The 27,317-nt window shown below is 41.4% G+C and overlaps 1 protein-coding gene across 1 annotated transcript in view; it reads right to left on the minus strand.

Moving 5' to 3' along the window:
• Nucleotides 1–7,594: 7,594 nt before the first annotated feature.
• PRRX1 (paired related homeobox 1) overlaps nt 7,595–27,317 on the minus strand; it is a 90,305-nt gene continuing 70,582 nt past the window's right edge. The window contains exons 2-4 of the mRNA XM_070746722.1: nt 20,555–20,730; nt 15,152–15,333; nt 7,595–8,787 (exon numbers count right to left, since the gene is read on the minus strand). Of these exons, the coding sequence (XP_070602823.1) occupies nt 8,646–8,787; nt 15,152–15,333; nt 20,555–20,730 (500 nt within the window). The 3' untranslated portion in view covers nt 7,595–8,645. The remainder of the gene's footprint in view (nt 8,788–15,151; nt 15,334–20,554; nt 20,731–27,317) is intronic.

Here is a 27,317-nt window from a genome sequence, read left to right on the forward strand (position 1 = left end):
TTGATTTTTCAACAAATTTTCTTTAAAATATCACAATAAAATTTAACTAATAATATCAGTAAAATTGTTAGCAAATTTCACAGTAGATTATCTTGTTACCTTAATTTGACAAGACCAAAAAGAGGGCAGACAAATAAAACAATTTAAAAACAATTTAAAAAAGAGAGAAGAAGCAGAGATTCAATACAAAAAGGAAAGATAGTAGTAAAGAAAGAGGAGAAATAAAAAATTAATTATATGGCTAAAAAGAAGAAGAAAAAGGGGGGGAAGGAAAGCAGAGAAAAAGCAGTCTCTGTAGAAAAGGAGGTTTTAATTTCAGTAGAGTAGAGCAGGAAACCAAGGATAGTTAGCAATGCATATATTCTAAGTTAATTTTATTTAAAAAGAACAAAGGGAAAAGAGGAAAAGAAAGAAAAGTTTGGAATTAACGCTGTAAAATTTAAAGAGCAAAATATCAGTGTTATATACCAATATTATATACTTATATTCTTCTTATATAGCAGATAATCCTTGTAGATGTAAAGTCTCGTTAGTCCAACGATGTCAAAAAAGAAATTTCAATGTTATTATATTTTATACAGTCACGATTTCCAATTAGAATCAAGTCGAATTTGAAATTATTAAAATGGAGTCAGTTTATATTTCGCAGCCCAAGACAAAGCAGCCAGTCTCTCTGCTACAAATCCAAGAATACAGCAAGTAATCCAAAGAGAATAATCCAAGAACAGACAGTCCAAGAAATGAGTCTTCTTAGCTTTAATATATCAGTTCATTTTACTTTTCATTTATATTTGAGTTGTTAGTTTATTTCATTTTGTCGTTTGAAGAAAGAAGAAAGTGAAGCAAAGACGTTCTTAATCCCTCCGCTGTCAAAAATTAGAGCCCGGGATGCAGTCTTACTGAAGATTTAAGGATTCCAAAAAAAAATTTTTTCCAATTTTATTCAACTTTGCAGATTAAGTCTTTTATAATATCATATCAAATTTGTATTGTGTGGTTAATTTTCCAGAATTTTTAGATGTTCGAAAGTTCAAGTTCAAGTCAAAAAACGAAAGTGAGGAAAAGTAGATCCGGCTGTTGTTTCGCGATTGGATATGAGTTTTCTAATAACTTTCACCTTCGCCTTGTTAAAGAAACTTTCACTTGTAACTTTCTCTGTACTCCGATCTTCTATTTGTAAACATGAAACAATAAAATTTTACCTTAAATTCTTCTTGTCTTTTATATTCTTTTTCGGTCTGAGAGGCTGCAGAAATCCTTACTTTCTTTAAACTTTTTCTTCGCTTCCCGCTAGGTTTGGGGGGATCACAATGGCCGTATCCTCTTATGGAAGAGGAACGGTTCTCCCATCTCCGAAGCTGTAGGGCAGACCGCTGTCTCTGGAGCTTCGGCAGCGGCTCCTCGGACAGACGGGAGCCCCCTGTTCTAGGATCGGGCCATCCGGACCCAATCCGATCGCAATCCGCGACCTTCGGAGGGGTGAAAGGAGTCTCGGAGCAGAGCCCTGCCCAAGAGACTCCGCTGCGGTCCCGAGCCAGACCAGAAGTCTCTACTGCTCAAATTTCAAGTTGAAGTAACAGGATATGTGTCCATTACATCATGCAAGTTATTATTATTATTATTATTATTATTATTATTATTATTATTATTATTATTATTTAGATCTGTATGCCGCCCCTCTCCGAAAACTTGAAGCAGCTCACAACAACAATACACAGTACAAATCCAATAATTAAAAAACAGTTTAAAACCCTTAATATAAAAACAGTCATACATCCCAGACAAACCATACATAAAACGGAATGGCTTGGGGGAATCAATTTCCCCATGCCTGACGGCAGAGGTGGATTTTAAGGAGTTTGCGAAAGGCAAGGAGGGTGGGGGCAGTCCTGATCTCCAGGGGGAGTTGATTCCAGAGGGTCAGGGCTGCCACAGAGAAGGCCCTTCCCCGGGTCCTGCCAGACGACATTGTTTCGTTGACGGGACCCGGAGAAGGCCAACTCTGTGGGACCTAATCGGTCGCTGGGATTCGTGCGACAGAAGGCGGTCCCGGAGATATTCTGGTCCGATGCCATGAAGGGCTTTATAGGTTGTAACAAACACTTTGAATTGTGACCGGAAGTTGTTGGGGAATTGGGGGTGGGAGTGGTGGGAATTACCGGTAATCAAATGTAAACATGAGCAATTTAGCTGGTAGAGCCGTGGTAGTTAGAATGCAGTACTGTAGACTAATTTTGCTAACTGCCAGAGTTTAATTCCCACTGGCTCAAGGTTGACTCAGCCTTCCATCTTTCTGAGGTTGGTATGGTAAAATGAGGACCTAGATTGTTGGAGGCAATATGCTGACTATGTAAACTGCTTAGAGAGGGCTGTAAAGCATTGTAAATTTGTATAGACCATATTTTTTGGAGTAAAAGATGCACTGGAGTATAAGAGACACCCAAATTTTCAGTCTCTTCTGGGGGGGGAGGTGTATCATACTCTGAACAATATGGTAAGTCTAAGTGCTAGTTCTAAATGCTAGTGCTATTCTAAAAAAGTAATCCTTTCTCCTTTCAATTTTGATCCCTTCCCAATAATTAGCAATAACAACATATAATATCCCACTGGTATCTGAGCAAGTTCAATTATAGTTATTAATTCAATTTGCTTGTGTCTTTCTGTGTGGGTTTTAGAGGATTAAATTCCTCCTTCTATAAATGGTACAATATGCTATAAATTCAAATCTAAATTATCTCTATGCTATTTTTAAGCAAAAAAATGAAATTCAGAGTTTCATTTTATTATATTATGTAGCACATTAAATTATTAAGTAATAAGTACCAGATTTCTGGTTTAGACTGAGCATAAGTGGCACCAGCTGAACAATGATGCAGACCTAAACAGAAAGTTAGGCTTATTCTTTGTAGCTAAAATCTCTACTAGAATGGGTGACCAAATGACACAAGAAGCACCCTCTGCAATGATCATTTAGACATTCCAGCAGACTTTCCTCAAGGTTTCAGACCCAGCTGGGGAAAGGCCTCCCTTCCAATTGAGGATGATCAACATTCTTCAGTAATAATATCCTTCTCCAAATCTTCGGAGAAGGGTGGCATACAAATCTAATAAATAATAATAATAATAATAATAATAATAATAATAATAATAATAATAATAATAATAGTAATAATAATAATAATAATAATAATAATAATAATAATAATAATAATATGCATGTGGAAATAAATCTGTTCCACGAAGCCCAATCATCTGGAAAGACAAGGACTGATTCAGGTTTCTCACTTGGGCATTAAGTGATGGGATTCATTAGGTTCTCTGCCCTAATAACCAGCTGGGTAGGCATGGCTGGGTGGTCATGTGACTAGGTGGGTGTGGCCAACTCAATCTCACTCACCATTCCAGGTCCTGCTTCCCAGCCGCTCACTTCAAAGGCCTCAATAAGATATTTCCCTATTTATTTACTACTACTGAACATCATTTAACAACGGTGGCAAGGAAAATCACAAAATGGAGCAAAACTCACTTAAATCTTGCTTAACAATGGAAATTTTGGCTCAATTGTGGCCATAAGTTGAGGTCTGCCCCTAATGACAATGTGGGATAAGGAGCCTACTTTGCTCACCCCTTTGGGGTGACTTTCAAGAAACATTTCAAGACTTGAGAGATTTTGGGCGCAGGTGGTGGTGGTATTGCTGAAGCAGGTCCACTTTTCTCCTCATTTGCTGGGGCAGCTGTGTTCAGCCGAGAGCCACCAGAGGGAGGTGGAGAATCTGAATGAGAGCGGCACTCCCAGAGAGAAGATCCTTCGGTAGCTTCTCATGTGGAGAGATGGGATGCTATAAAGCCTCCATAGCCTCATGTGGTGTTACCCACTGCCTTGGGAGTGAAGCAGAATAAAGAGGCCACTCACTCCCTTGCTTTGCAGGAAGAGAAAAGATAGTGAAAAGGCAGCACACACCATCATGGCAGGAAGAGACTCCCCTCATCCCAGAAGCAGAGACCTTGCATTCTCTCCTCTATGCTAGTGGCCACCGCCACCGTACTCCCACTCACTCCCCACTAATGGGCGATCTTGTGTGAAGAAGCGGCTGTCTTCTTCTCACACCCAGCTTTCCTATGTAGCCATAGTCTCAAAGATCAGGAGGACCATGCGGGAAGAGAAAAGGCAGTGAAACTTGCAAGAGCAGAGGTAGGAGAGCAAAGCAAACAAATGAGTGAGTGAACTTTTTGCCTGCTGACTAGTTTCTTTATTCCCTCTCACTCCCAAGACAGCCATCTGGAATGGCAGTAACAACACACACATCTGTGATAGGAGGAGGCTCCCCTTGTCCTAGAAGCAGCAACCTCGCACTTTCCCTTCTCTGCAACCAACTACCCCCTTCTTCACATGGGACCAGAGGTGGGTTCAGACCAGTTTGCCTGAACTGGTATCAACCCGCTGGTGATGTCATGGAACCAGTTCTGTCAGTGCCGGTCCATGGACACCATCTATTTTATTTTATTTATGTATTTATTATTTATTTTTCACCTGGGTTTTTTTTCTTCTGCACATGTGCAGAAGCTGAGTTTCTGGCACTGCGCATGAGTCTCCATCTTGGTTTTGGTTTGGGGGGGGGGTTGATTTTTTGGTATGAAGCATATTCACATGGCACAGAAGGAAGTGAACCGGCAGTTAGAATCCATCCCTGCATTGGGCTGCCTGGCAGTGGAGAGGAAGAGAGAGAAGCTCCAAACATAAATGCAGAAAGCAGCATACCACAGGGCTTACTGTATATTGCAAGGCTGGGCCTCCTTTCAGGCCTAGCTCTCCCCTCCACCCTCCTTGGGTTCTGTATCCAACCCATGACAGAGGGACTTGCTGCTTCCAGGTGGTGAACAAGTGGGCAGGCAACCCTCAGGGGAGAGTGCCACACTTGGCTGCTGTGTGCCCGCAGCATGCACTTTCTCTTGGGCCTCTCTCGGCTCGGCCAGGCTCGAAAGATGGCCAAGCCTTGCAGTGTCTCCCCCAGGTGGACCTTTGGATGAGCGCAGTGGGCCTGTAACTGATCTCCCTCCCCCACTGTGGGCCTTGCCTTCTCAGGCTAGGTGAGGCTGGGAGGGGATCGGCAAGAGGTACCACCTGCAGGCCACCATCCATGAAGAGGGGCTCGGGCAGGCCTGGTTCCCATGCAATGCCATGACCCATGAGTTCACGCTTCATGGGTCATGGCATTGCATGGGAACTGGGCCTGCCTGAGCCCCCCTCTTCACAGGAGCCCCAACAATGCCCTGGGTCTCTTAGGGCAGAGCCAGTTCTGGGTGCTAGATTGGCCCCTTGCATAGCCCATAGTCTCCTGAGGAAGCTAGCTGAGGCCTCGCCAGGGGTGGGCTCCAGCCGGAACGCAGAGCAGGGGGCATGCAGGGGGGGCATGCTCCCAGCCCGTTCTGGTAGGGCTGGGAATGGTAGCCTCCCTCACCACCCACTGAAGTGCCTGGACTCCTGCTGATGGAGAGGTCCTTCAGGCATTTTGTTTGGCTACCTGTAGCTGCATCCCCACCCTCTGAGTGCCTTGAGCTTTGCCTGCACAGACAATGCTTGTTGGAGGTGGGTGGGCTGCTTAGTGCAGTGCCGAGATGCTAAAATGGCCTCAGGAGAGGCAGACCGAAACAAGGACTGCCTGAGAGGAGTGGTGTCAACCTGCTCTCCAAACTGCACACAAAGTTAACAACCGTTTGGCTGAACCGGGCCCAATCAGCTGAATCCTACCTCTGATTTCATCTGCTGCTCCCCTATATAGCACTATGCAGTAAAATGCAACAATAAAAATATTCTAGGATTGATGGATTGATGGATTGATGGATTGATTGATTGATTTCTATAGTCACCTATCTCAGCAAATAACTCTAGGCAATTCTTTTCTGAATTCTTTCACCTGTTTGGAGCTTCTTCAATACATCTTAAGCAAAAGACATCTAGGTCAGTCAGCTCATGAAAAGGGAGAAAAGCATTATCTGTATACTTATTTTCTTCATTTTTTAACAGGGCAGAAAGAATATTGCAGACCAGTGTAGTGTTTCTAGCTATATTAGGTTGTCATATTCCACGATCCTCTGAGAGAATCATACTTTACTCCTGAAAGTTGTCTTCCACAGGACAACAAAGCAGAAATTGATTATTTTAGAAATTCTAGAGTAGTGTTTCTCAACCTTGGCGGTTTGAAGATGGGTGGACTTCAACCCCCAGAATTCCCCAGGCAGCATTGCTGGCTGTGGAATTCTGGGAGTTGAAGTCCACCCATCTTCAAACCGCCAAGGTTGAGAAACACTGTTCTAGAGCAGTGTTTCCCAACCTTTTTTGAGACGCGGCACATTATTCATATTTTCAAAATCCTGGGGAACATTGAAAAGGGGGTGGGGCGGGGGGCGGGCTAAAGAAAAGTTTGGACAAAAAAACCCTCTCTCTTCCTCCCTTTCACTCTGTTTCTCCCTCTTTCTCTCTTTTCCTTCCTTCCCTTCTTTCTCTCTCTCCATCCCTCTTTCTTTCTTCCTCTCTTTTTTGCTCTCTTTCTCTCTCCCTCCTTCCCTTCCTCTATGTCTTTCTCTCTCCCTTGCTCTCTCTCTCTCTGTCTCTCTTGCTATCTCTTTCTTGCTTTTTTTTCTCTTGCTCTCTCTCTCTCTTTCACTGTCTCTTGCTATATGTCTCTTTCTTTCTCTTTGCCTCTCTTGCTATCTCTCTTTCTTTCTTTCTCTCTTTCTCTCTCTTTCTCTCTCTCTCTGTCTCTCTTGCTATGTCTTTCTTTCTCTTTCTCTCTCTGCCTCTCTTGCTAAGTCTCTCATTTTCTCTTGCTATGTCTCTCTTTCTTTTTCTCTCTCTCTGCCTCTCTTGCTATGTCTCTCTTTCTCTCTCTCTCTCAGCTGACTGCAAGTGGAAGCCCTGACGGTGGCAGCTGGACATGCTGCTGGACACCGTATATGCCAGGCCCGCAGTGCCAGCATGTACAACGTCCAGCAGCACGTCCAACCGCCACCGTCAGGGCTCCCGCTTGCAGTCAGCTGAGAGAGAGAGAGAGAGCTCCCTCTCACCGCCGTCTGGAGCTCCCTCTCGCCGCTGCCATCTCCCCGTGGCTGCCTGCAGCCGCTGCAGCCACCACCCCCCGCTCCCACCGCCAGTGCCCTCCCACCAGGCCACAAAGGACACTTGCCGCCGATGCCAGGGAAGCTCCAGCTGGGCGGGGCGCTGCCGGTGCCTCTGTCCTGGGGCTCCCACTCGCAACTGTCCCCTGGCTCCTGCCTGATGCCGTGGTTTCTGGCGCTCTCCTGCTGGGCCCCAAAGAAGGAAGGCGGGAAAAAGACGCGAAGAATGGAGCTCTCCTTCTTTCTGCCTTCCTTCTTTGGGGCCCAGCAGGAGAGCGCCAAAAAACATGGCATCGAGCAGGAGCCGGGGGACAGCTGCAAGCAGGAGCTCCAGGTCGGCACCAGCAGCGCCCCGCCCACCAGCAGTGCCCCACTTCGCGGCACACCTGGCCGTGTCTCACGGCACACTAGTGTGCCACGGCACACCGGTTGGGAAACGCTGTTCTAGAGGATCCACTTAAAACCAGAACACTTTCAGTTCATTTTATTTGTTTAATAAAAAAAGAGAAAACTCACAAAGCTTGTATGTATATCTTATATATATAAATATATACAGTATATATAAATCAAATGATTTCAGGCACCACTGTTGAGTTTGGCATGAAACAAAACAAGTAGCAAAGAAGTATGTGGAGACTTAGTTCAATACAATAGGCTTAAGCATACCTATCTCTGTATTAGATTAAGGCCTCTGATTTTTGCATTGAAAATTATCTTTCATTTATAGTACCTGCACACCTGGATTCTGCTCCTTGGGTTACTCCAAGATTTGTAGGTTTGTACCAGCTTTTCAATTCCACAGAGTAATATCTCAAATACATTCTTATACATTATCATGAGGATGAAGTGTTGTATGTGATTTGAAAATTTTTTACACTCCTACATTGGCAGTAATTGGTACAAAATAATGTATTTTTATATTTAGCAGTTCTTTGGAAACCAGCATAACAGTATCAAACAGTAAGACACACTTATCTATAATCAAAATTGACTTCAAACAGCTAAGAGAAGGCGAGATTCTAGCCAACAGACATAAAAGTTTAGATGCTAAGGCATATGCTGGTGGTCACAACATCAGTTGGGTTCCAATGTGCTTTGAATGGACCAGAGCATCAATGACCATGAGGATCTTTGGCATAAGATTTAAGAGTCTTTTAGAAGGCTTCAAATAAAAGAGGTGAGGGGCAAACACAGAAGTCCAACTGGGGACACGGAGGAGTCAAGTGCAGGATCTTTGGTTTTGCAGTCATTCCTAGGTTTAATTCAAGCCTTGTATCCTTCATCGAAGAAGCTCCTGGAAGAGATCTCTTGGCACTTTGGCAATATTGCGGGATTATTTGTATTTGTACTTGTATTTGTAGTGTCATGTTGGAAACTGTTTTCCATTCATTCGGATCCTGCCTTTATCCCCAATGCTTTAGCTCAGGTTGGTGGGCTTTCTAGGTCTCAACAAATGGCAAAGCAGGACAGTTGCCCCAGGCAGGAACTTTTCTTTCTAGATTTGGGCTGTTCTTACAGGTTGCTGCCCTCTAATTTACGGTTGGCACCTGGTTCCTCTGTAAACTATATTCCTTTGCCTTCAGTCTCAGATTGGCAATGCTGTTAGCCATATTCATGCCCTGAGCTGGGCTGGCATTGGTACAGGAAGCAGAATAAGAAGCCATGGCAGTACTGAGAGGCAGAGAAAAAAGAGGGGAAGGAGAGAAAAACAACAACACATCATTCTACAATTCATGTGCATTTAGGTGACCTGCATGATGTCAAGTATCCTGAAAAACAGCCAGCTAGCCTGCCCAAGTCTTGCAATGTAGTCTGATTTTAGCAGTTAAAGCTTTACACGGCATTTTCAAATGAAGTGGCTAAGCAAAGTTGGGGGACAGAAGCTTGGAGTCAAACGTTTACAGTCATATTATGCAACTGTATTCCACCAATCTTAATTTCCAAGGAGTACTGCTGAGCTTGGAGTGACGTGCCAGGGCTATTGCTCAAAAAATGGGTGCGGCAATAAGAAAACCAAACTGATTTAAATTGAATGCATTTTTTTAAAGTTAGCATTCCCTGTGTACATATAATTGTGTCCTGACCCTTTAATAATTACTACCCAGCAACAGCATTTGTAATGAAACAAAATATCCTTCCGTATATCAAACCTTCATATTATGTTTACTATTCTGAATTAGGAAAAACTAGAATAGGAACCATTTTAGATTGTGGGAAAGACTGATAATTAGATACAGACATCCCTAATCTGGTACTCTGCAGATAAATAGGAACTAGGCAGCCATGCCAGTTGGAATTCTGGGAATTGTAAATCCAAGCCGTCTGTAGAGCACCAGGTTGGAGAGATACAAAGGAAATTTCTGAATTTTTTTTCTTTTGAGGGTTTTTTTTTTTTTGGGAAACTATTTCCAACTATCTTCAGTAGGCTGCATTTTGCTTTCTGTATCTACTCAGTGTGTGTGCTGTTGGTATGCTCTAGGCTTGTCTATTTGTGAGTTTCCTGGAAATCTGTTTTGAGTTTGACAGCTTAATTTTAATCAGGCATTGACCAGTGGCATCTGTAATGAACTCTTCTGAGAACTGATGCATCAAGTTTGTTCCAGTGGTTCAGTACCCAATTCTTTGAAGAGAAGTGAACTAATCTCCCTTAGGTTTACCAAGTTCCTCAAATAAACCCATTCATTTCCAAGACTCTGGCACTGGAAATATTCCCAGTGGTTTAAACCCCATAACTGTTTGTTGGCCAGATCAATCAGTCTTTGGGTTCTGCCTTGCCTTTCTCAGGCTTACTGGCAATCAAAATTAAATTAATGTTTTTTTAAAAATGACATAAACATGGTCCACATTTATTTTTGTTTGTTTTACTTTGTTATACAGAGTTTAGCCAAAAGCATTTCCCATGAGTTTTGCAAAATACTGTTTGCTTTTGGGGGGGTTTCTCCCCCCCCTCCTTTGGAAAAAGACTTTCAAAGGAGGATCCTTGAGGGTGGTAGGCAAAAGAGCTGCCAGTGGTATAAGAAAAGAAAATAATAGTGATTAGGCCTGGGAACAGTTCTTCCTTTGGACACAGGAGCCAATTACTAAGAAAACATGGCCTTTTCTCATAATTTGTTAGTAATTAAAAGGGCTGCTTGCCAGGTTAGATGTAATGAGTCAGTGTGGAGTCAAAATGACAAAGATGCACCCAAACCATTTTTCAGAGATTAATGAAAAAGTGAAGAATAAGTAGCAGTAGCTTTGAATATACTCGGTTGGTTCAGATTGGAGAATATGAAGCATTGCTTTCTAAATGAAACTAAGAAGTGCCAGCACCATTGGCTCCTATGGCTGAATAGCACTGCAAATATCATATCCAGGGTTGGATCCTTAATTGCCTGGACTGAATTGGGAACAATGAAAAAAGGATGACACAGCAGCTTTTCCAAGAGGAATTTCGGAGAAACAGCCACAGATGGCAGTTACCACAAAAAGAAGAGCTGAGTTGCACCTCTACTTCTGAGGGAAACATTTGGCTCGGGATGGTTTTTACCCAACATCCTTTTCATTCCATCTTCAGGATACAGGTCAGGCATGCCTTACAGGGAGATAAAGTGAGCAAGGCTGTATGTAGAAACAAGACTAAGCTTGTGTATCTGGAGAGTTCATTTTCTGCTACTCAGCACTTTACAGACTGACCAGCCAACCAACTTCCAAAAGGAAGGATACTGTCAACATTTCAGGAAGAATCAGTAAAATATGAAAGCCATGGTGCATGATAGAAGCAGGCATAGTAGGACAGGGCCATGCATGGCTTCAAGAAGGTCCAAATACCAGGTTTAGAACATAATAGAATAGAGCTGGAAGGAACCTTGGAGGTCTTGTAGTCCAGCCCCCTGCTCAAGCAGGAAAACCTATAATATTTCAGATAAGTGACTGTCTAGTCTCTTCTTAAAAACCTCCAATGATGGAGCACCCACAATTTCTGAAGGCAAGCTGTTCCACTGGTTAATTGTTCTCACTGTTAAGAAGTTTCTCCTTAATTCCAAGTTGCTTCTCTCTTTGATTAGATTCCAACCATTGCTTGTTGTCCCGCCCTCTGATGCTTTGGAGAAAAAAATGACCCCTTTTTCTTTGTGGCAGCCTCTCAAATACTGGAATACTGCTATCATGCTGCCCCTGATTCTGCAGCTGTTCTTTATATGTTTTAGTCTCCAGGCCTTTGGTCATCTTAGTTGCTTTCCTCTGAAAGTTTTCAGAATTTCAACATCTTTTCGGAATATGGTGACCAAAATTGATCACAGTATTCCAGATGTGGTCTTACTGGGGTCTTATAAAGGGTTTAATAAAGTGGTATTAATACTTCATGTAACCTTGATTCTATGCTTTTGTTTATACAAACCAGAATTGTATTAGTTTTTTGGGTGGCGGCTGCACGCTGCTGGCCCATATTCAACTAGGGCTCCAAGTTCCCTCTCACAGTTATTGTTTTTGAGCCAGGTTTCTCCTAATCTGTTCTTGTACCTTTGGTTTTTCCTGCAAAAAACTTTGCTTTTCTGCACATTATAATTCATTTTGTTGAACAATGGGTTCTCTGAAGAGGTTGAAGAATAATCAAGGATATAATCAAATGTATTTAATTAATCTTAAAAAGATGACATTTTATTGATGTCCTGACCTTACCTCCTCCTATCATTGCTCATCATCTAAGTAGAATTCTTAGCTTGAAAAAACATTGCAGTTTTCAGCTTCTGACTGTTTTGCCCCACATAGGTGTTTCTTTCTGTATTCATTTAATATGCTAAGTTAAACAATACAGTACTTTTTCTTTCCCAGTTCCGGCGGCTTCCCTTCAAGGAGCAGCAGCAGCGTCAGGAACATCACGTGATGAAGGGAAGCCACCGGAGCCGCCGGAGCCGGGAAAGAAAAAGTTGGTGCAGCTGCCTGGAGGTAACGAACTGAACCACTGTGGAAAGGAGCCCCCCGAAGCTTGTATTGCAGCCAGTCCTACCCTTCCTGCAGCTTGGAGCAGTTACAATGTAGAGACTGGGAGGCTGTTAAGAGGGCGGCCAGGAGGGGCGTGTCGGGATTCCGACTCCCATTCTCTCTCATCCCATCCTCTCAGATCTTACATTTCGGATAGTAAACAAAATTTTCTGTTCAGTATCCGAATTTCTGTTTGGATACCGAAGCAAATTTTTGCAGAAAATTTTGTTCGGTATCCGAAATGTATGAAGACCAAAGCGTTCGAGAACTGAGGTACCACTGTATATGAACTAACCAGCAAATGTGTGTTTGGAGGAATTTGTATAATATTATTTTAAGGGCTAGGGGTGCAATTAGCCATAAAAGGGAGTCAGATGTGTTGCTTTTTGTTGTTGGTTGCTATTGTAGTTAATCTTGCTATTGCTTGCTATTGCTCTATTGCTCTTTCTAACGCTAATTCCCTGATCTCACTTTCTCTAGATGTCTGTGTGACTATATTATAGACTTGCTGTGTGCTAAATACTGCTGTGTGCTAAATATTGCTGTGTGCTGATTATTGCTGTGTGCTATATATTGATGTATAGACTTGCTGTGCGCTAAATATTGGTCTATTACTTATGGTATTATATAGAACTATGTGTTCTGAAAGGGAATATTATTGACTAGCTGCTGTATGTATAGAACTGTATATTCTGATATCTGGTTTGTATATGATTGTTTGTCTTGGATGTGTATATAGTTTACTGTTTATTGATTAAAGTATTGTATACATTGTAAATAATATTTATATTCTTACTTATTAGTCTACGTTATTGGCTGAACAACCACCACTGCCACATATACTCTGGTTTTAAGTTTAGTATTCTAACATTGGTTATACGCCTAGTGTGGAATGCTTACATGCAGGGCCGCCGATAGGCCAGTATTACTGCTACTGGCATCAGGGGCCTGGCCAAATTGAAAAATGGGGGGGCGGTTTTGGCCCACCACTGTGTGCTGGCCCCCTGGCGCCTGCAGCAGTCATTGTGCACTGTTCCCTGTAGGCTGCGCATGCCTGCGCCAGTGCACCCCAAAACACCCCCGTGCACCCTTTTCCAAGGGCGCACACGGAGCCGCGGCCGCCCCTGCCCCCCCACACCTCTATCCCCCTCATGCCCCTGACTACTCACCGCTGCCCCCACCCGCCCACCTGATCTGCCTCTCTTTCTCCTCCACTTCCCACCTTGGAGCACGGCTCCTCCCGCAGCGGGAACGCCCGCCGCGCTGCTCTCACAGTCCCTTCGCCAAGAGCGCTTTTGTCCCGGGCTCTCAGCGAGGGGGCTGAAGGAGAGGCGGGGCAGGCATTCTCATAGCGGGGGCCGGCGAAGGCGATTTTCAATGTCGGGCGTGCGGGCCGGCGCACGCTCTCCCCATCCCCCTGCCAGCCCGCCCGGAACATTCAAAGTAAGAAAAACCTTCACCGGCCCCCGCTGTGAGAATGCCTGCCTCGCCGGCGAAGGTTTTTCTTACTTTGAATGTTCCGGGTGGGCTGGCAGGGGGATGGGGAGAGCGCGCGCTAGCCTGCGCGCCCGACATTCAAAATCACTTTTGCCAGCCTCCGGAGAACGAGAGCGAGTGAGAGTGACAGAGCAAATAGAGAGAAAGTGAGAAAGAGAGAGAGAGAGAGAAAGAGGGGGGAGAAAGAGATAGCAAGAGAGAGAGAGAACGAGAGAGAGAATGAGAGAGAGAGAGAAAACAAGAGAGCAAGAGTGAGAGAGAGAAAGCAAGAGAGAGAGAAAGAAAACAAGAGAGGGAAAGTGAGAAAAAGAGAGAGAGAGCAAGAGGGAGAGAGATAGAGAAAGAGGGGGGGAGATAAAGAGAGAAAGAAAGAAAGAAAAAAAGAAAGAAAGAAAGAAAGAGATGAGAGAGGAAGGAAGAGAGTGAGAGAGAGGAAGAAAGAGAAAGAGAGAAGAGTGGAAAGAAGAGAGAGAGAGAGAAATGATAGAAAAAAGGGGAGAAAAAAAGAAATGAGAAAATGATTGAGGCAGAGAATGACAGGAAAGAGAGAGAAACAGAGAGAGAAGTGACTCTTGATTTAAAGCATATGGTAAAAGCACTTAAATAATAACAGGGAAAAAAACCAGCCCTCACCTGTTTTTATTAATAGTTTTGCTGGTTGTTTTAGTTTTAATAGTAATGGATTTTGGGGTTTTTTAATTATTAATTTCTTTTAATAAAAAAGAAGGGATTTATTTATTTATTATTTATTTATTTATTGTTTGTTTGTTTGTTTGTTTGTTTTTTTGTTTGTTTCTATGCCGCCCAGTCCCAAGTTTTTCCTTATATCCAGATTGCATTTCCTCTTGGTGATGTTCCGCCCATTGCTTCTTGTACTACCTTCAGGTGGCATGGAGAATAAATAGATGCCATCTGCTCTGTGGCAGCCCTTTAAGGATTGGGAAACTACTATTATATTCCCCCTCAGTTTTCTATTTGTTGAGCTAAACATACTCATTCTCTTAGCCCTTGTTCATAGGATTTAGCCTCTAGGCCAGGGGTGTCAAACTCAATTTCATTGAGGGACACATCAGGGCTGTTTGACCTCAGAGAGCCGGGGGAGGGCTTGCCCAGGGTGTGTGGCCATGGTGGGCATGGCACGGGATTTGGGGGGCAGTAGTTTTAAAATGGCAGGGGGGGGCAGACACTTAGGCTATATGGGGCCCAAAATTCCTGATGGCAGCCCTGCTCCACCAAAGTGGTCCCTATTTTTCTACTTACATTTAAAGTAGCCTATTTTAGACTATAATGTATAAGTTTTTGCTTTGAAACTAGCTTGCCAAACTAGCTTTTCCCAAAGAATTTTGCAGACCTTAGTTAGCTAAGGGCACTGGAAATTACTCTCATTCAGTTGATAACTAAAATAGGCTACTACAGTCCTTATCTAGGTTTCCCCTTATTTGAACAATCTCCTTATTGGGCCATACATGCCTCAGGATACATATAATTTATTACACTTTGCCACCCACCTGGAACAAATGACAGGTGTCTGTAGTGAACCAGAGGCAACCAACACGGGTACAAGATATATAGTCACCTGTAAGGAGAGGCAGTTCCCCAGGAGAGATAGTCAGTGGCTCTTGGTGCTGGGCGAGGTACAATTGGTTGCTCCACTGCAGTTACATCACCTGAGTAAGACTTAAGGAGGGATGCATTTTTGTTGGCCAGCATGGCTCGCTCATTCCTGCGAAACTTTGCCCGCCTGTTCTGAAACCACACCTAGGAAGAGAAGAACACCAAACCAGGTATAAAACACTGTGGCATGAAAATAGGATTGTGATCTTCATTAAAATCAAAATAGATCCATTACTGTTCCAGTCAGCGCAGCATAAGAAGTTTCAATTAACATAGTTACTGTGTTTTTATTGGCCAGAAGGGGATATTTTTGGTTCAGTGAGGTGTCAAAGTAGGATCTAGGAAACGTAAGTTCACTACTCTACTCACAAAAAGGAGCTGAGCTAGCTAACTACATTTTCAGGTAAAGGAATGAATACAATCCATCATCCTTAAAGGAGAACACTGTTAAGATATTGGGTCAAGAGTTAAAATGAAACAACTATACTACCATTTCAGTTTATCTAACCAAAATTATGATCTTTAAGAAATGTGTAACTTATTTTTTCATACACCCAAAGGGCTTAAAGTAATATTTACATTTTAATAAATATGCAATAAATATTAAATATTTATTTAATAAAAAATTAAAGAAGCTACTAAACTGTATAAACAATTTAATAAATATGGCCCGTTTATCTGTAAAGCAGAGATGAGGAGAATACTTTCACTCTCAAGTTAAGCAAGTGTAAAAGAAGGAAAGTGCTATCTTAAAAATTTTTCAATGACCTACTTAGAAAAAAATCAAAGGGATCTAGTAAGGGGTTTTTAGGGCTGCATAATTCTTCTTCTCCTCCTTCTCTTTCTCCTTCTCCTCCTTCTTTGTCTTTATGATCAGTTGTGGTGAGCAGGATACTGCTCTCCAGTGTAGTGTTTCACAACTGGATTCTTGCTGGAATTCCTTTCTCCAAGGAAAACATCTTATGTTTATTAGAGAAGTTAATAACTCCCAGTAAATTTTGGAAACTCTTCCATTCATTCAAGCAGGGAGCCAGACCTAAAACTTTGACTAGATGCTATTGAAAAGGGAGAGATGAAAGAAAAGGACTGACAATGAGCCACTGCTTGACATTCCTCTAGGCTTGCCCAGTTCTTTGGATAAATCATCAAATCTAATGGAATGAGGTAATTCATATTCACATCAGTTTTCTAAATTGGAAATGTTTTCAGACTTAGCTACCACCTTTCCCATTGCATTTAAGAAGCTATTAAGTTATTATCTGTCTTTCTGTCTGTCTGTCTGTCTGTCTGTCTGTCTGTCTGTCTGTCTGTTCGTTCAATTTATAAGCCACCCTTCTCCTCACAGACTCGAGGCGGCTTACAAGAGTAAAATTCAATTTAACAATAAAAATAATTAATTATGAATAATTAGAAAAGTTAAAAAAATAAAACTCAATCAGTCGTCCATCATTCACACTACTGGGTGGAGCGAGAACTATTGCTCAACGTATTGTATATAAGCTATTAAGATGTTATTGTTTTTATTTCTTAAAAAGTAAAATCTTTGAATAGTGAGATTGGCAGCATATATATTTATTTAATTAATGAATAAATCTATGGGATAAAAGCCAAGCTAGGAACTGGTTTAATCAATGGCAGCATTTAGTTAATGGTAGGTATTCTACTTGGCAATCAGTAGTTTACTGTAAGGAAGAGAAAAGGCTTGCCCTGCTGAGGAGATGCTCCCTAACTATCTCATCTATTGAAGTGATATAAATATGAGTGAAATGCTAGAAGTGAGTCAGGATGAATACCATATCTGCAATTGTTCACAATCCATGTCCCTTGCTCTTCAAAATAACATTGAGGCTTGTAGCAATCACCTTAGTGAATGCAATGAGCATGTGTTTCCAAACTTAAAAATAGATTGGACATCCCTCTGAAAACTTCAGTAAAATCCACTGCTTTGAAATATTTTTTTTGGCAGCCTTTCTTGGCTTAGAACATGCCTATGCTGTAAATTTAGTTAGAAACACAAACATAAATTTTGACATCTCCCACTAAATTTCTTCAGATTGCTAGAGCAAAAATAGTTTGTAACTCCGTTTAGAATCTAATAGCTTTTCCCTGTTGTGTTACTTTATAGATTAAAATCAACTACAGAAAGATATTCTACCACGATGTTACCAAGTGAAACATTTGTTAAGTGAATTTTACCCCATTTTACAACTTTTCTTGCCATAGTTGTTAAGTCAATTGCTGCAATTAAGTTAGAGACACCTTTCTTAAGTGAATCTAGCTTCCCCATTGACTTTACTTCTCAGAAGTTCAAAAAAGGTGATCACATTACCTTTGGATACAATTCTCAAACATCTCAATTTTGATCATGTGATCATGAGGATACTGCAGCAGTCACAAGGGTGAAAAATGGTCATAAATGACTTTTTTCAGTACTGTTGTAATTTTGGGTGGTCACTAAATGAACAGTTGTAAGTCAAGGACTACTTGTATTTCATTCTTGCTCCTTGAAAATTGCCAAAATATGGAGCTCAGAATTTAAGTCAACAACTTGATATACAGTAAAATAAGCTACAGAAACATTGGTCTTTATAATTAAATAAAAAATATTTAAACAAAACATTTTAGCTTAAAAATAATTAGTGAAATTATTTTTATATATGGAACTGTTATAAATGTTCAAGTATTAAAATTCAGATATTGTAACAACCTGCCAAAATAATTAATACTTTTGGTGAATTTGAATGGCTTTAATTTATTGGAGTGGCAAAAATGTGATCCAAATGCTACTCTTGTTTCTTATCAGACTAAACCAAATTTGGGAACAGCTGTTCCACTGCATGCGGATGCAGGGATAAAATTAAAGGACAGCCTCTTTCTCCCATCTTATGGCAGATAAGTATCTTGCAACTATATATATAACCACAATATGGCAGTTGATGATTACACACATTGTTCTTTTTTGGTTGTTTGTTTGTTTCCATATACATTCTGATGTCCAACATCTGAAATAAAATACAGTCATACCTCGTCTTACAAACCTAATTGGTTCCAGGGGGAGGTTCGTAAGACGAAACATTGTTTCCCATAGGAAACAATGTAAAGTCAATTAATCCGTGCAACCAAAAAAAAAAACCCGCAAAAAAACGCTGCCGCCCGGCTGTCACCTTTTAAAACAGCCTGGGGGCTTCTCAGCAACCTCCCGAACGCCGAACGCCAAACCCGAACTTCCGGGTTCGGCTTTGGGAGACCGCTGGGAAGCCACCCGGCTGTTTTAAAAGGTCACAGCCGGGCTGGGGGGCTCCCCAGCAACCTCCCGAACCCCGAACCTTTGCCGAACTTCCGTGTTCGGGGTTTGGGAGGTTGCTGGGAAGCCCCCCCAGCCCAGCTGTCACCTTTTAAAACAGCCGCACGGCTTCCCAGCAGCTTCCCGAAGCCGAACGCCAAACCCAAACTTCCGCATTCGGCGTTTGGAGGCTGCTGGAAAGCCGCGCGGCTGTTTTAAAAGGTGACGGCCGGGCTGGGAGGCATCCCAGCAACCTCCGGAACCCCGAACCCGGAAGTTCGGCAAAAGTTCGGGGTTCGGAAGGTTGCTGGGAAGCCCCCCAGCCTGGCTGTGACCTTTTAAAACAGCCGGGCGGCTTCCCAGCCGTCTCCCGAAGCCGAACGCCAAACCAGAACTTCCGCATTCGGCGTTCGGAGGCTGCTGGAAAGCCGCACGGCTGTTTTAAAAGGTGACAGCCAGGCTGGGAGGCATCCCAGCAACCTCCCGAACCCCGAACCCGGAAGTTTGGCAAAAGTTCGGGGTTCGGGAGGTTGCTGGGAAGCCCCCCAGCCCGGCTGTGATCTTTTAAAACAGCCGGGCAGCTTCCCAGCAGCTTCCCGAAGCCGAACGCCAAACCAGAACTTGTTTATGTTTATGTTTATTTAGATTTGTATGCTGCCCCTCTCCACAGACTCGGGGCGGCTCACAACAAAGTGAAAAAACAGTTTACAACAAATCTAAATTTCTACTAAAAACATTTAAAAGACCCCATTTTCTAAACACACATACATACACACATACCATTCATAAATTGTATATGCCCGGGGGAGATGTCTCAGTTCCCCCATGCCTGACGACACAGGTGGGTCTTAAGGAGCTTACGAAAGGCAAGGAGAGTAGGGGCAGTTCTAATCTCCGGGGGGAGTTGGTTCCAGAGGGCCGGGGCCACCACAGAGAAGGCTCTTCCCCTGGGGCCCGCCAACCGACATTGTTTAGTTGACGGGACCCGGAGAAGGCCCACTCTGTGGGACCTAATCAGTTGCTGGGATTCATGCGGCAGCAGGTGGTCTCGGAGATATTCTGGCGTTCGGAGGCTGCTGGAAAGCCACGCGGCTGTTTTAAAAGGTGACCGCCGGGCTGGGAGGCTTCCTAGCAACCTCCCAAACCCCGAACCCGGAAGTTCGGCAAAAGTTCGGAGTTCGGGAGGTTGCTGGGAAGCCCCCCAGCCCAGCTGTGACCTTTTAAAACAACCGGGTGTCTTCCCAGCAGCTTCCCGAAGCCGAACGCCAAACCCGAACTTCCGCGTTCGGCGTTCGGAGGCTGCTGGAAAGCCGCGCGGCTGTTTTAAAAGGTGACTGCCGGGCTGGGAGGCTTCCCAGCAACCTCCCGAACCCCGAACCTGGAAGTTCGGCAAAAGTTCGGGGTTCGGGAGGTTGCTGGGAAGCCCCCCAGCCCGGCTGTGACCTTTTAAAACAGCCGGGCGGCTTCCCAGCCGTCTCCCGAAGCCAAACGCCAAACCCGAACTTCCGCATTCGGCGTTTGGAGGCTGCTGGGAAGCCCCCCAGCCCAGCTGTCACCTTTTAAAACAGCCGCGCAGCTTCCCAGCAGCCTCCGAACGGTTTTAGAAAAAAATTGCCTCTTCTTACGAACTTTTTTCGTGTTACGAACGCCAAACCCGAACTTCCGGGTTCGGCGTTCAGAGGCTGTTGGGAAGCCCCGCCGCCCGGCTGTCACCTTTTAAAACAGCCGGGGGCTTCCCAGCAGCCTCCCGAACACCGAACCCAGGGTTTGGCATTCGTAACACGAAAAAAGTTCGTAAGAAGAGGCAAATTTTTTCTGAACCCCGGGTTTGTATCTCGAGTTGTTCATAAGACAAGGGGTTCGTATCTTGAGGTACCACTGTATAGGAATGGGGAAATCAAAATACACTTTAAAACAGCATAAATAGAAAAATGGATGCATTTTTAAAACAAAAACTTCTAAAGTGGGCTGGAAGACATCTACCTCTTTATTTTTGTTTTTTCCTTAGGATTTTTTTTTTTTAAAGATTGAATGAGAAGAGTAAGTCATCTAGTCTGTTCTTTGGGGTGCTGGATGCATTACCTGGACCCGAGCCTCGGTGAGGTTGACCCTGCGTGCAAGGTCTTCTCGGACAAAAGCATCTGGGTAATGTGTCCGCTCAAAGACTCTCTCCAGGGCCTGAAGCTGGCTGCTATTGAAGGTGGTCCTGTTTCGCCTCTGCTTTCGTTTCTTCTTCTCTTCAGAATTCAGCTGGTCACCTGGTAAAAGAAACAGCCGAAAAACTGTAGTGAGGAGATGGTTCAGTAGATCAAACAAGACTATTCTTCAAATAAAATGCCTTTTGAAGATTAAGCTTTTTAAAAGAAAAACTGCATGGCAATTAACGGGGGAGGTCAAATACAATCCAAATTAGCAGTAAAACAGAACAACATGCAACTTTGCACAAATTTCAAATGGCTGTTCAGATGTAAGGAAATAATGATGGTTTGTGAGTGGGTTCCTCCTCATTTGTACCGGTTCGCCCGAATTGGTAGCAACCTGCTGGTGATGTCATAATAATGTCACCGTCCCGATTCAGTTGGTACCAATCCGTGAGTGCCACCAATATTTGAGGGGCTGCGACAGAGAGGAGGGGGTCAAGCTACTTTCCAAGGCACCCAAAGGCCAGACAAAGAATAATGGATGGAAACTGATCAAGGAAAGATTTAGCTTAGAAATAAGGATGAACTTTCTGACAGTGGGAACAATCAATCAATGGAACGGTTTGCCTTCAGAAGTTGTGGGAGCTTCATCACTTGAGACTTGCAAGAAGAGATTGGACTGCCATTTGTCAGAAATGGTGTAGGGTCTCCTGTTTGAGTAAGGGGCTGTACTAAATGACCTACATTATAATAGGTCCTATAAGGTCCCTTCCAACCCTGGTAATCTGTAATCTGTTCAATTAATTTTTCCTTGTTGGTAGGTTGTTTTTTGCTTTCTTTTTTTTAGATAATTTTTATTTGGAATATTTACATATATGTGACATATACACAACAATACACACACAAGACCTTACATAACCCACCCACCCACCCCTGGCTGTCTCCATGACAGCCTCATCCGGTTCTCTTATACAGTGGTGTTACCTGTAGTAAATTATTTGGTTTAAAGTATAATCAATTTACTTAATTTACAAACTTTCAACATGCCAATATATATCTAGTCAAATAGTAATAAGGTTCAAGTTTAAACTATTATTCTTAACTTTAATTAAAAATTTAACTTTATTTATTCCCTTTTTCATGCAGCAATCTTTGTATTCATTCTTTGGTTCAACCATTTATAGAATTCCTTCCACACCTCATGGAATCTTGTATCTTCCTAGTCTTTCAGCTCCAGTGTCAATTTAGCTGCTTCTGCACAGTCTAGCATTTTTTAAATCAGGTTTCTATTGTTTAGCAGTGTTTCATTTTTCCAGAACTGTGCTATTCTTGTTGCAGTTATCAAGTGCTGTATCAGATAGTATTGTTCTTTTTCATGGCTTTGTCAATGATACCAAGTAAAAATATTTCGGGTTTCATTTCCAATTTAATTTTAATTATTTCTTTTATCCAATTCTGTATTTTATACCAGATTTTCTTAACTAATGGGCACATCCACCACATGTAAAAGTATGTGCCATTTTTTTCTCCACATTTCCAGCAATTTGATTTCAGGTTTGGGTACATTTTTGCTAACCTAGCTGGAGACATATGCCACCTATAAGACATTTGTATTATTTTTTCTTTATATGGAGTGGATTTGGTCATTTTATAGTTTGTTAGCCAATTTTTTTCCCATTGGTCCAAATGGAAAGCGTGCCCGATATTCTTTGCCCAGCCAATCATGTTTCCTTTAACAATTTCCTCTAAGTTTTTATGTTCTAGTAGTAGTTGTATATATTTGTAATTACTTTTTTGTTTGGGCCTAGTAGAATTTTATCTAGTGCTGAATCCTGTTTCTGAATTCCATATTTTTTCCTGTCAGGTTGTTTTTTTGCTTTCTAATCAGCCCTGACTCCTGGAAACTGCTGGACAAATTCTTGCTGTGTTCTTGCAATATTTTCATAAATGGCTTGTATTTTTTCTTCCTGGGGGTGGGAGAGAAGCCGGTAGTCACCCAACTGGCTTTATACCTGACAGTAGACCTGTCTAGATGAATTAATGGTCTCCCTTTTTAGCCCAATGCCTTTAACACCACACTGTATTTGCTCTCTATTTAAAATTAACAACATATTTCTTTTCAAATTAAGCTGGAATACCATATGTTTCAATTTTGTTTCTCATGAAAGAGACGTTAAAAAGCCTTCATGAAAATGCCCTATTGTCAAGGTTCCAGGTAGCATCCAAACTAAATCAGAGTTAAAGTCAAAGTATTCCTCCAAGTTCCAATTTACTGCTTGAGCCATCCTGGCACCTACACTGGGAAACCTGAATCTGAGTTTCCCACCCAGCTAAAAATTCACATCGCTTGATGTGACTTGTCACATTGCCCACTCATATTGTGCCACCATGGCAAATCCTCCTTCCACTTCCGCCCAGGTGGGTGGGCATAGGATGGCCTAGCACCACTCGAAAGAATGCTTTGTGGCTGCATCTGTTCCCTCATGAAAATCACCCCTCGCAAGTTCCCATAAACAGATAAGTTCCCTTCTACAGATAGTGTGGCAAGCCATTAATTTATCACCAACCTCTGCACCGGCTTGACATGTATATGCATAAAATAAAACAACTTTAATATGATATCTCCTTTAATTATATTTAGATGTTACATAGTTTTTGTTTCCTTTTTATTCTGTGTATTCAAGTTATTATTATAGGCAGAATTCAGATTAAGTTGCTAATGAGATGTACATTTGTACTTAATGAGACAATTACAGTATAATTTAACATAATTTTTATTTTTCATTTTGGACATATACGAATAATCTGAATGATATCTGTGAATTCTAAAAACAATTTTGATTGATTAACTGCACAGTTTTCATTTATGTCTAGGAGCTAAAGGGACTGCATACAATGTCTTTTTGTTCTCCTCTTCTACTTTTTATTGCCCCAGAAGCTACAGTGATAGGTCAAGCTTTTACAGAGGAGGATGGGTCTCTCAAATCCTCAGTGAACACTTAACATCCATAACACGATGTATATAAATGTCTAAAATAAATTTAATACATCACAAAACATTCTAATGGATTGTCAATTCTGATATAGTCTGCATTTTATTATAATTGTATCGCGAACCTTATTTTGGAGCTCTTTATAGAGAATATTATCTCAAGATTTGCATTGTGAACATATCCCATAAAGCTGGGAACTGCCTGAGAGCTGGGAAGTTCCCTTTCTGTTCAATTGGTTCTGTGAAGAAATTTTTAAAAATTGTCTATTGTTTAGATTGAGAAGTCACATAAAGATGTTTGAGGAAAAAGGAATGGCTTTTATTCTGCTTATTTAAAAGCTATGAGGACATCTGTCTTCTAGTTGACAATGTTAGAAGAAACAAAATAAATGCCTTTTTATCTTTTCTTTAGAGGCAATCCAGAATACAGAACTAAGTGAATTTACAGAACAAATATGCATGCAATCAGCCATGTATTAAAAATACTATCTTCCAAAAAAAAAGATTTAAAACATCTACATATGTTCACACACACACACACACATTGTCAAAGAAGACCAACTATTGTAACAATCAGCAGGAAAACGTGTCGTATTTTCTTCCATTTTCTATAATGTATTACTGCCCACAAAAACTCATAATGAAATCTCCTGAGGGAAATTTTGCTCCTGCTAAACATAACAAGGGATGCATTTGTTCCCCGTGTGGAACAGAAAATGAGAAATGAAATCATAGATAAAAATAATAGTAGCATCCAACCTATATGTTATTATATCTTAAGGGATCCTGAGTCATATATATGATATAAAATCATATCAGTATGATTTTAAGACTGGAGAGACAAGCATTAATGACTTACACAATGTTGGTGACATTACTCTGACAATTGAAAATGCAAAGGATTTGCAAGCTCCAGTAATACAGTAAAATGGAATGCACATCGAAAAAGTAGAATTACACTAACTTAAAACTGACAATGAAGACATTGAAGTGGTAGATGCTTCTGCCATTTAGAAATAACCATCATCCATAAAGGAACAAGTAATCAAGGAAAATGTTGCAGACTAGCACTTAGTGGAGTAGCCATGAAAACCTTGGAAAAGATATTTGGATGCCATAACATATCAGAGTAGTGTGTGTAGTGATATCCTTTATGATGCTCTATGGAAGCAAAAGTTGGACCTTCAAGAAGTAGGGTTGAAAAACTATTGACACTTTTGAGAACTCCTAAGAATACCAAGGAAAGCCAAGATACAAATAAATGGATCATTGAACAAATCAACCCAGAGTTCCATCTCAATCACAACAGAGCAGGCTAAAAGTGATCATAGTCTGGATACATTACATGAAGCTCAAGCTCTGTGGAGAAGGTATTAATGCTGAAAAAGTAGAAAGAAAGAGGAAATGAGGATGACCAACAATAAGGTCAGTTACACCAGTGATGGGTACAGAACTGTAAGGCATAAAGAACCTATTTAGGTTTTCTTGAAGACAACCAACCTATGTGGTTTTAAGACCAGGCACTGATTTGATGACATCTAATCAAGCAAACAAACACGCAAACTTAGCTATGTTGGTAGGTTCTGCTGTTTTTCACTTTTTAAATAAAAACTAGATTTATTAATTTAGATTCTAATAATTAGTCACTTCTGAATCTGAGCTTGTTTAGCAAACAAGGAAGAAAAAGGTTATCCTGTTGTTATCAGGAGAGGTTCGAGAATGAGTCTGTAGATCCTTTCCACAGCTTGTTTCTCCATGACCACTGTGTGTTTGAGCTGTGGAACCTGCTCCCACATGAATGGTTTACTAGCTAGGTTGTTTTTTCAAGAGGCAACTGGTTTTTCTGGATTTTCTTTGAAGACGTTTCACTTCTCATCTAAGAAGTTTCTTTGGCTCTGAAGCTTCTTGGACAAAAAACAAAATGTCTTCAAAGAAAAAACAGAAAGCACAGTTGCCTCTCGAAAAAGCACCTTTGGAACAACCATAAACTGGGTGACTGGGAAGCTCCATAAGGCATTTGCTAGGTAGGGAAAATAACAATGACAGCATTACGATAATAACAGGGAAATGAAGGAAATCTGGAAAAATGGGCCACAGCAGATGTCCAGATGGATGATGTGCTTGATAAGATTCATGGCATAATAAAACTTGCATTTCTTCCACTAAGTGAATTTTCTTTTTATCTGTCCTTTTTATTGTGATGTTATCCAGCCCAGCTTTATCATTGCTCTGTCTAATAAAGCTATTGTAAAGAATTCTAATTATTAAACATGCATGTATAATTTTACAATATGTTCACTCCACAGCAAGAAAATACAATATGCTGGGAACACAGCGACCTCATAACCCTGACAGCAATCTCTATAGTAAAGTAAGACATAAAAAAGGTCCCTTAAGTATCAATACAGGGTGGAAGCAAAGCACAGGAACACACAACATTAAAACTTCAGCTGGGAAAAAGAAAAAAACCAACACCCACTCCAACAGCAATGTAAACCACTTCAGGCCAACCAAGATCTTAATTGTGCAAGCCACAATGAATAAAATGATTAACAGCAGAATAAAATAATCCAATTGAGCTGCCAACTTTTTTTTCTGGCAAAAGCTGCTGAGCTACATGATGGCTAGATATTCAACATCTAAACTCTTTTGTTTATTAAGAAATTGCAAGCTATTGTATAAAAATTAGAACTAATGCAGGTTTTTGTCTCTGATTAATGTGCTAGGGAGGGTATTCCTGTTCCAAATAATCAATAATGGAGTCCTAAGAAACATCATTAGATGTTTTTCACTAAGAGCCTGCAGTGATTCCCAGCTTTTGATCTGCAGCCTTTGTAATATCATATTTAATCTGGAATTTTGTATGCCATTTATGTATGTAATTTTGTATGCCATTTATGTAGTCTATCCTTAGGGATTCATTAAAGTAATCATTGGGAGTACAGTATTTGCCAAAACATACAACTTAACACTACTTTTGTCCAGTATTTTTATGTTTGGGTTATGGGGAGCATTGTATACAGCCATTTTGAATGCTCAAGTGAAAAGAAAGATATGATGTAAATTGAATAAAAAAATAAATGATATATTAAAAAAATATTTTCCCGATCCATGAACAGGGAATGACATGGGCTCTACTATTGCCTACAGATTCTGTGAAGACTGATCCCAAGTGTAATCATCATTTAGCAAAGGAAAAGGTTTACCTCAACTGTAGATGTTCATATTTATGCAGATGCCTTCCCTTGCATCTATTTCATATAGTTTTGAGAAACGTTAAATCTTATGGCAGAAGAAACTTCATTGGACATATTCTGAGAGAATGAGCCTTCTCTGGACAATAACAAGCACTTTTTCATTTTACTGAAGTTTAGAATACTAAATAATCTGCACACCTGATTACAGGTATAGAGTCTAGGAACAAACACTAATTGCACAGAGCTTAACTGAATTTTACCTAAGGCTGGCTACAAGAATAAAATAATCCAAGCTTTTTCTAAATCCAGTAGTTAGAAGCCTAGACTCGCCTTATAAGAGAGATGGGCAGCATTAAACAACCGATCAATAATTAAAACAATCCTGCTTGTTGAGATACTGGTCTTGAACTAACATAAATGTAACTCTTCTCGGCAAACACAACACCGCATAGAATATTTTAGGTAGATTGTATTCACACAGAAAATTAAGACATAGATTACTTAATTATCTGGTT

Source organism: Erythrolamprus reginae, chromosome 3 (assembly GCF_031021105.1).
Source record: "Erythrolamprus reginae isolate rEryReg1 chromosome 3, rEryReg1.hap1, whole genome shotgun sequence".
NCBI classification, from domain to species: domain Eukaryota; kingdom Metazoa; phylum Chordata; class Lepidosauria; order Squamata; family Dipsadidae; genus Erythrolamprus; species Erythrolamprus reginae.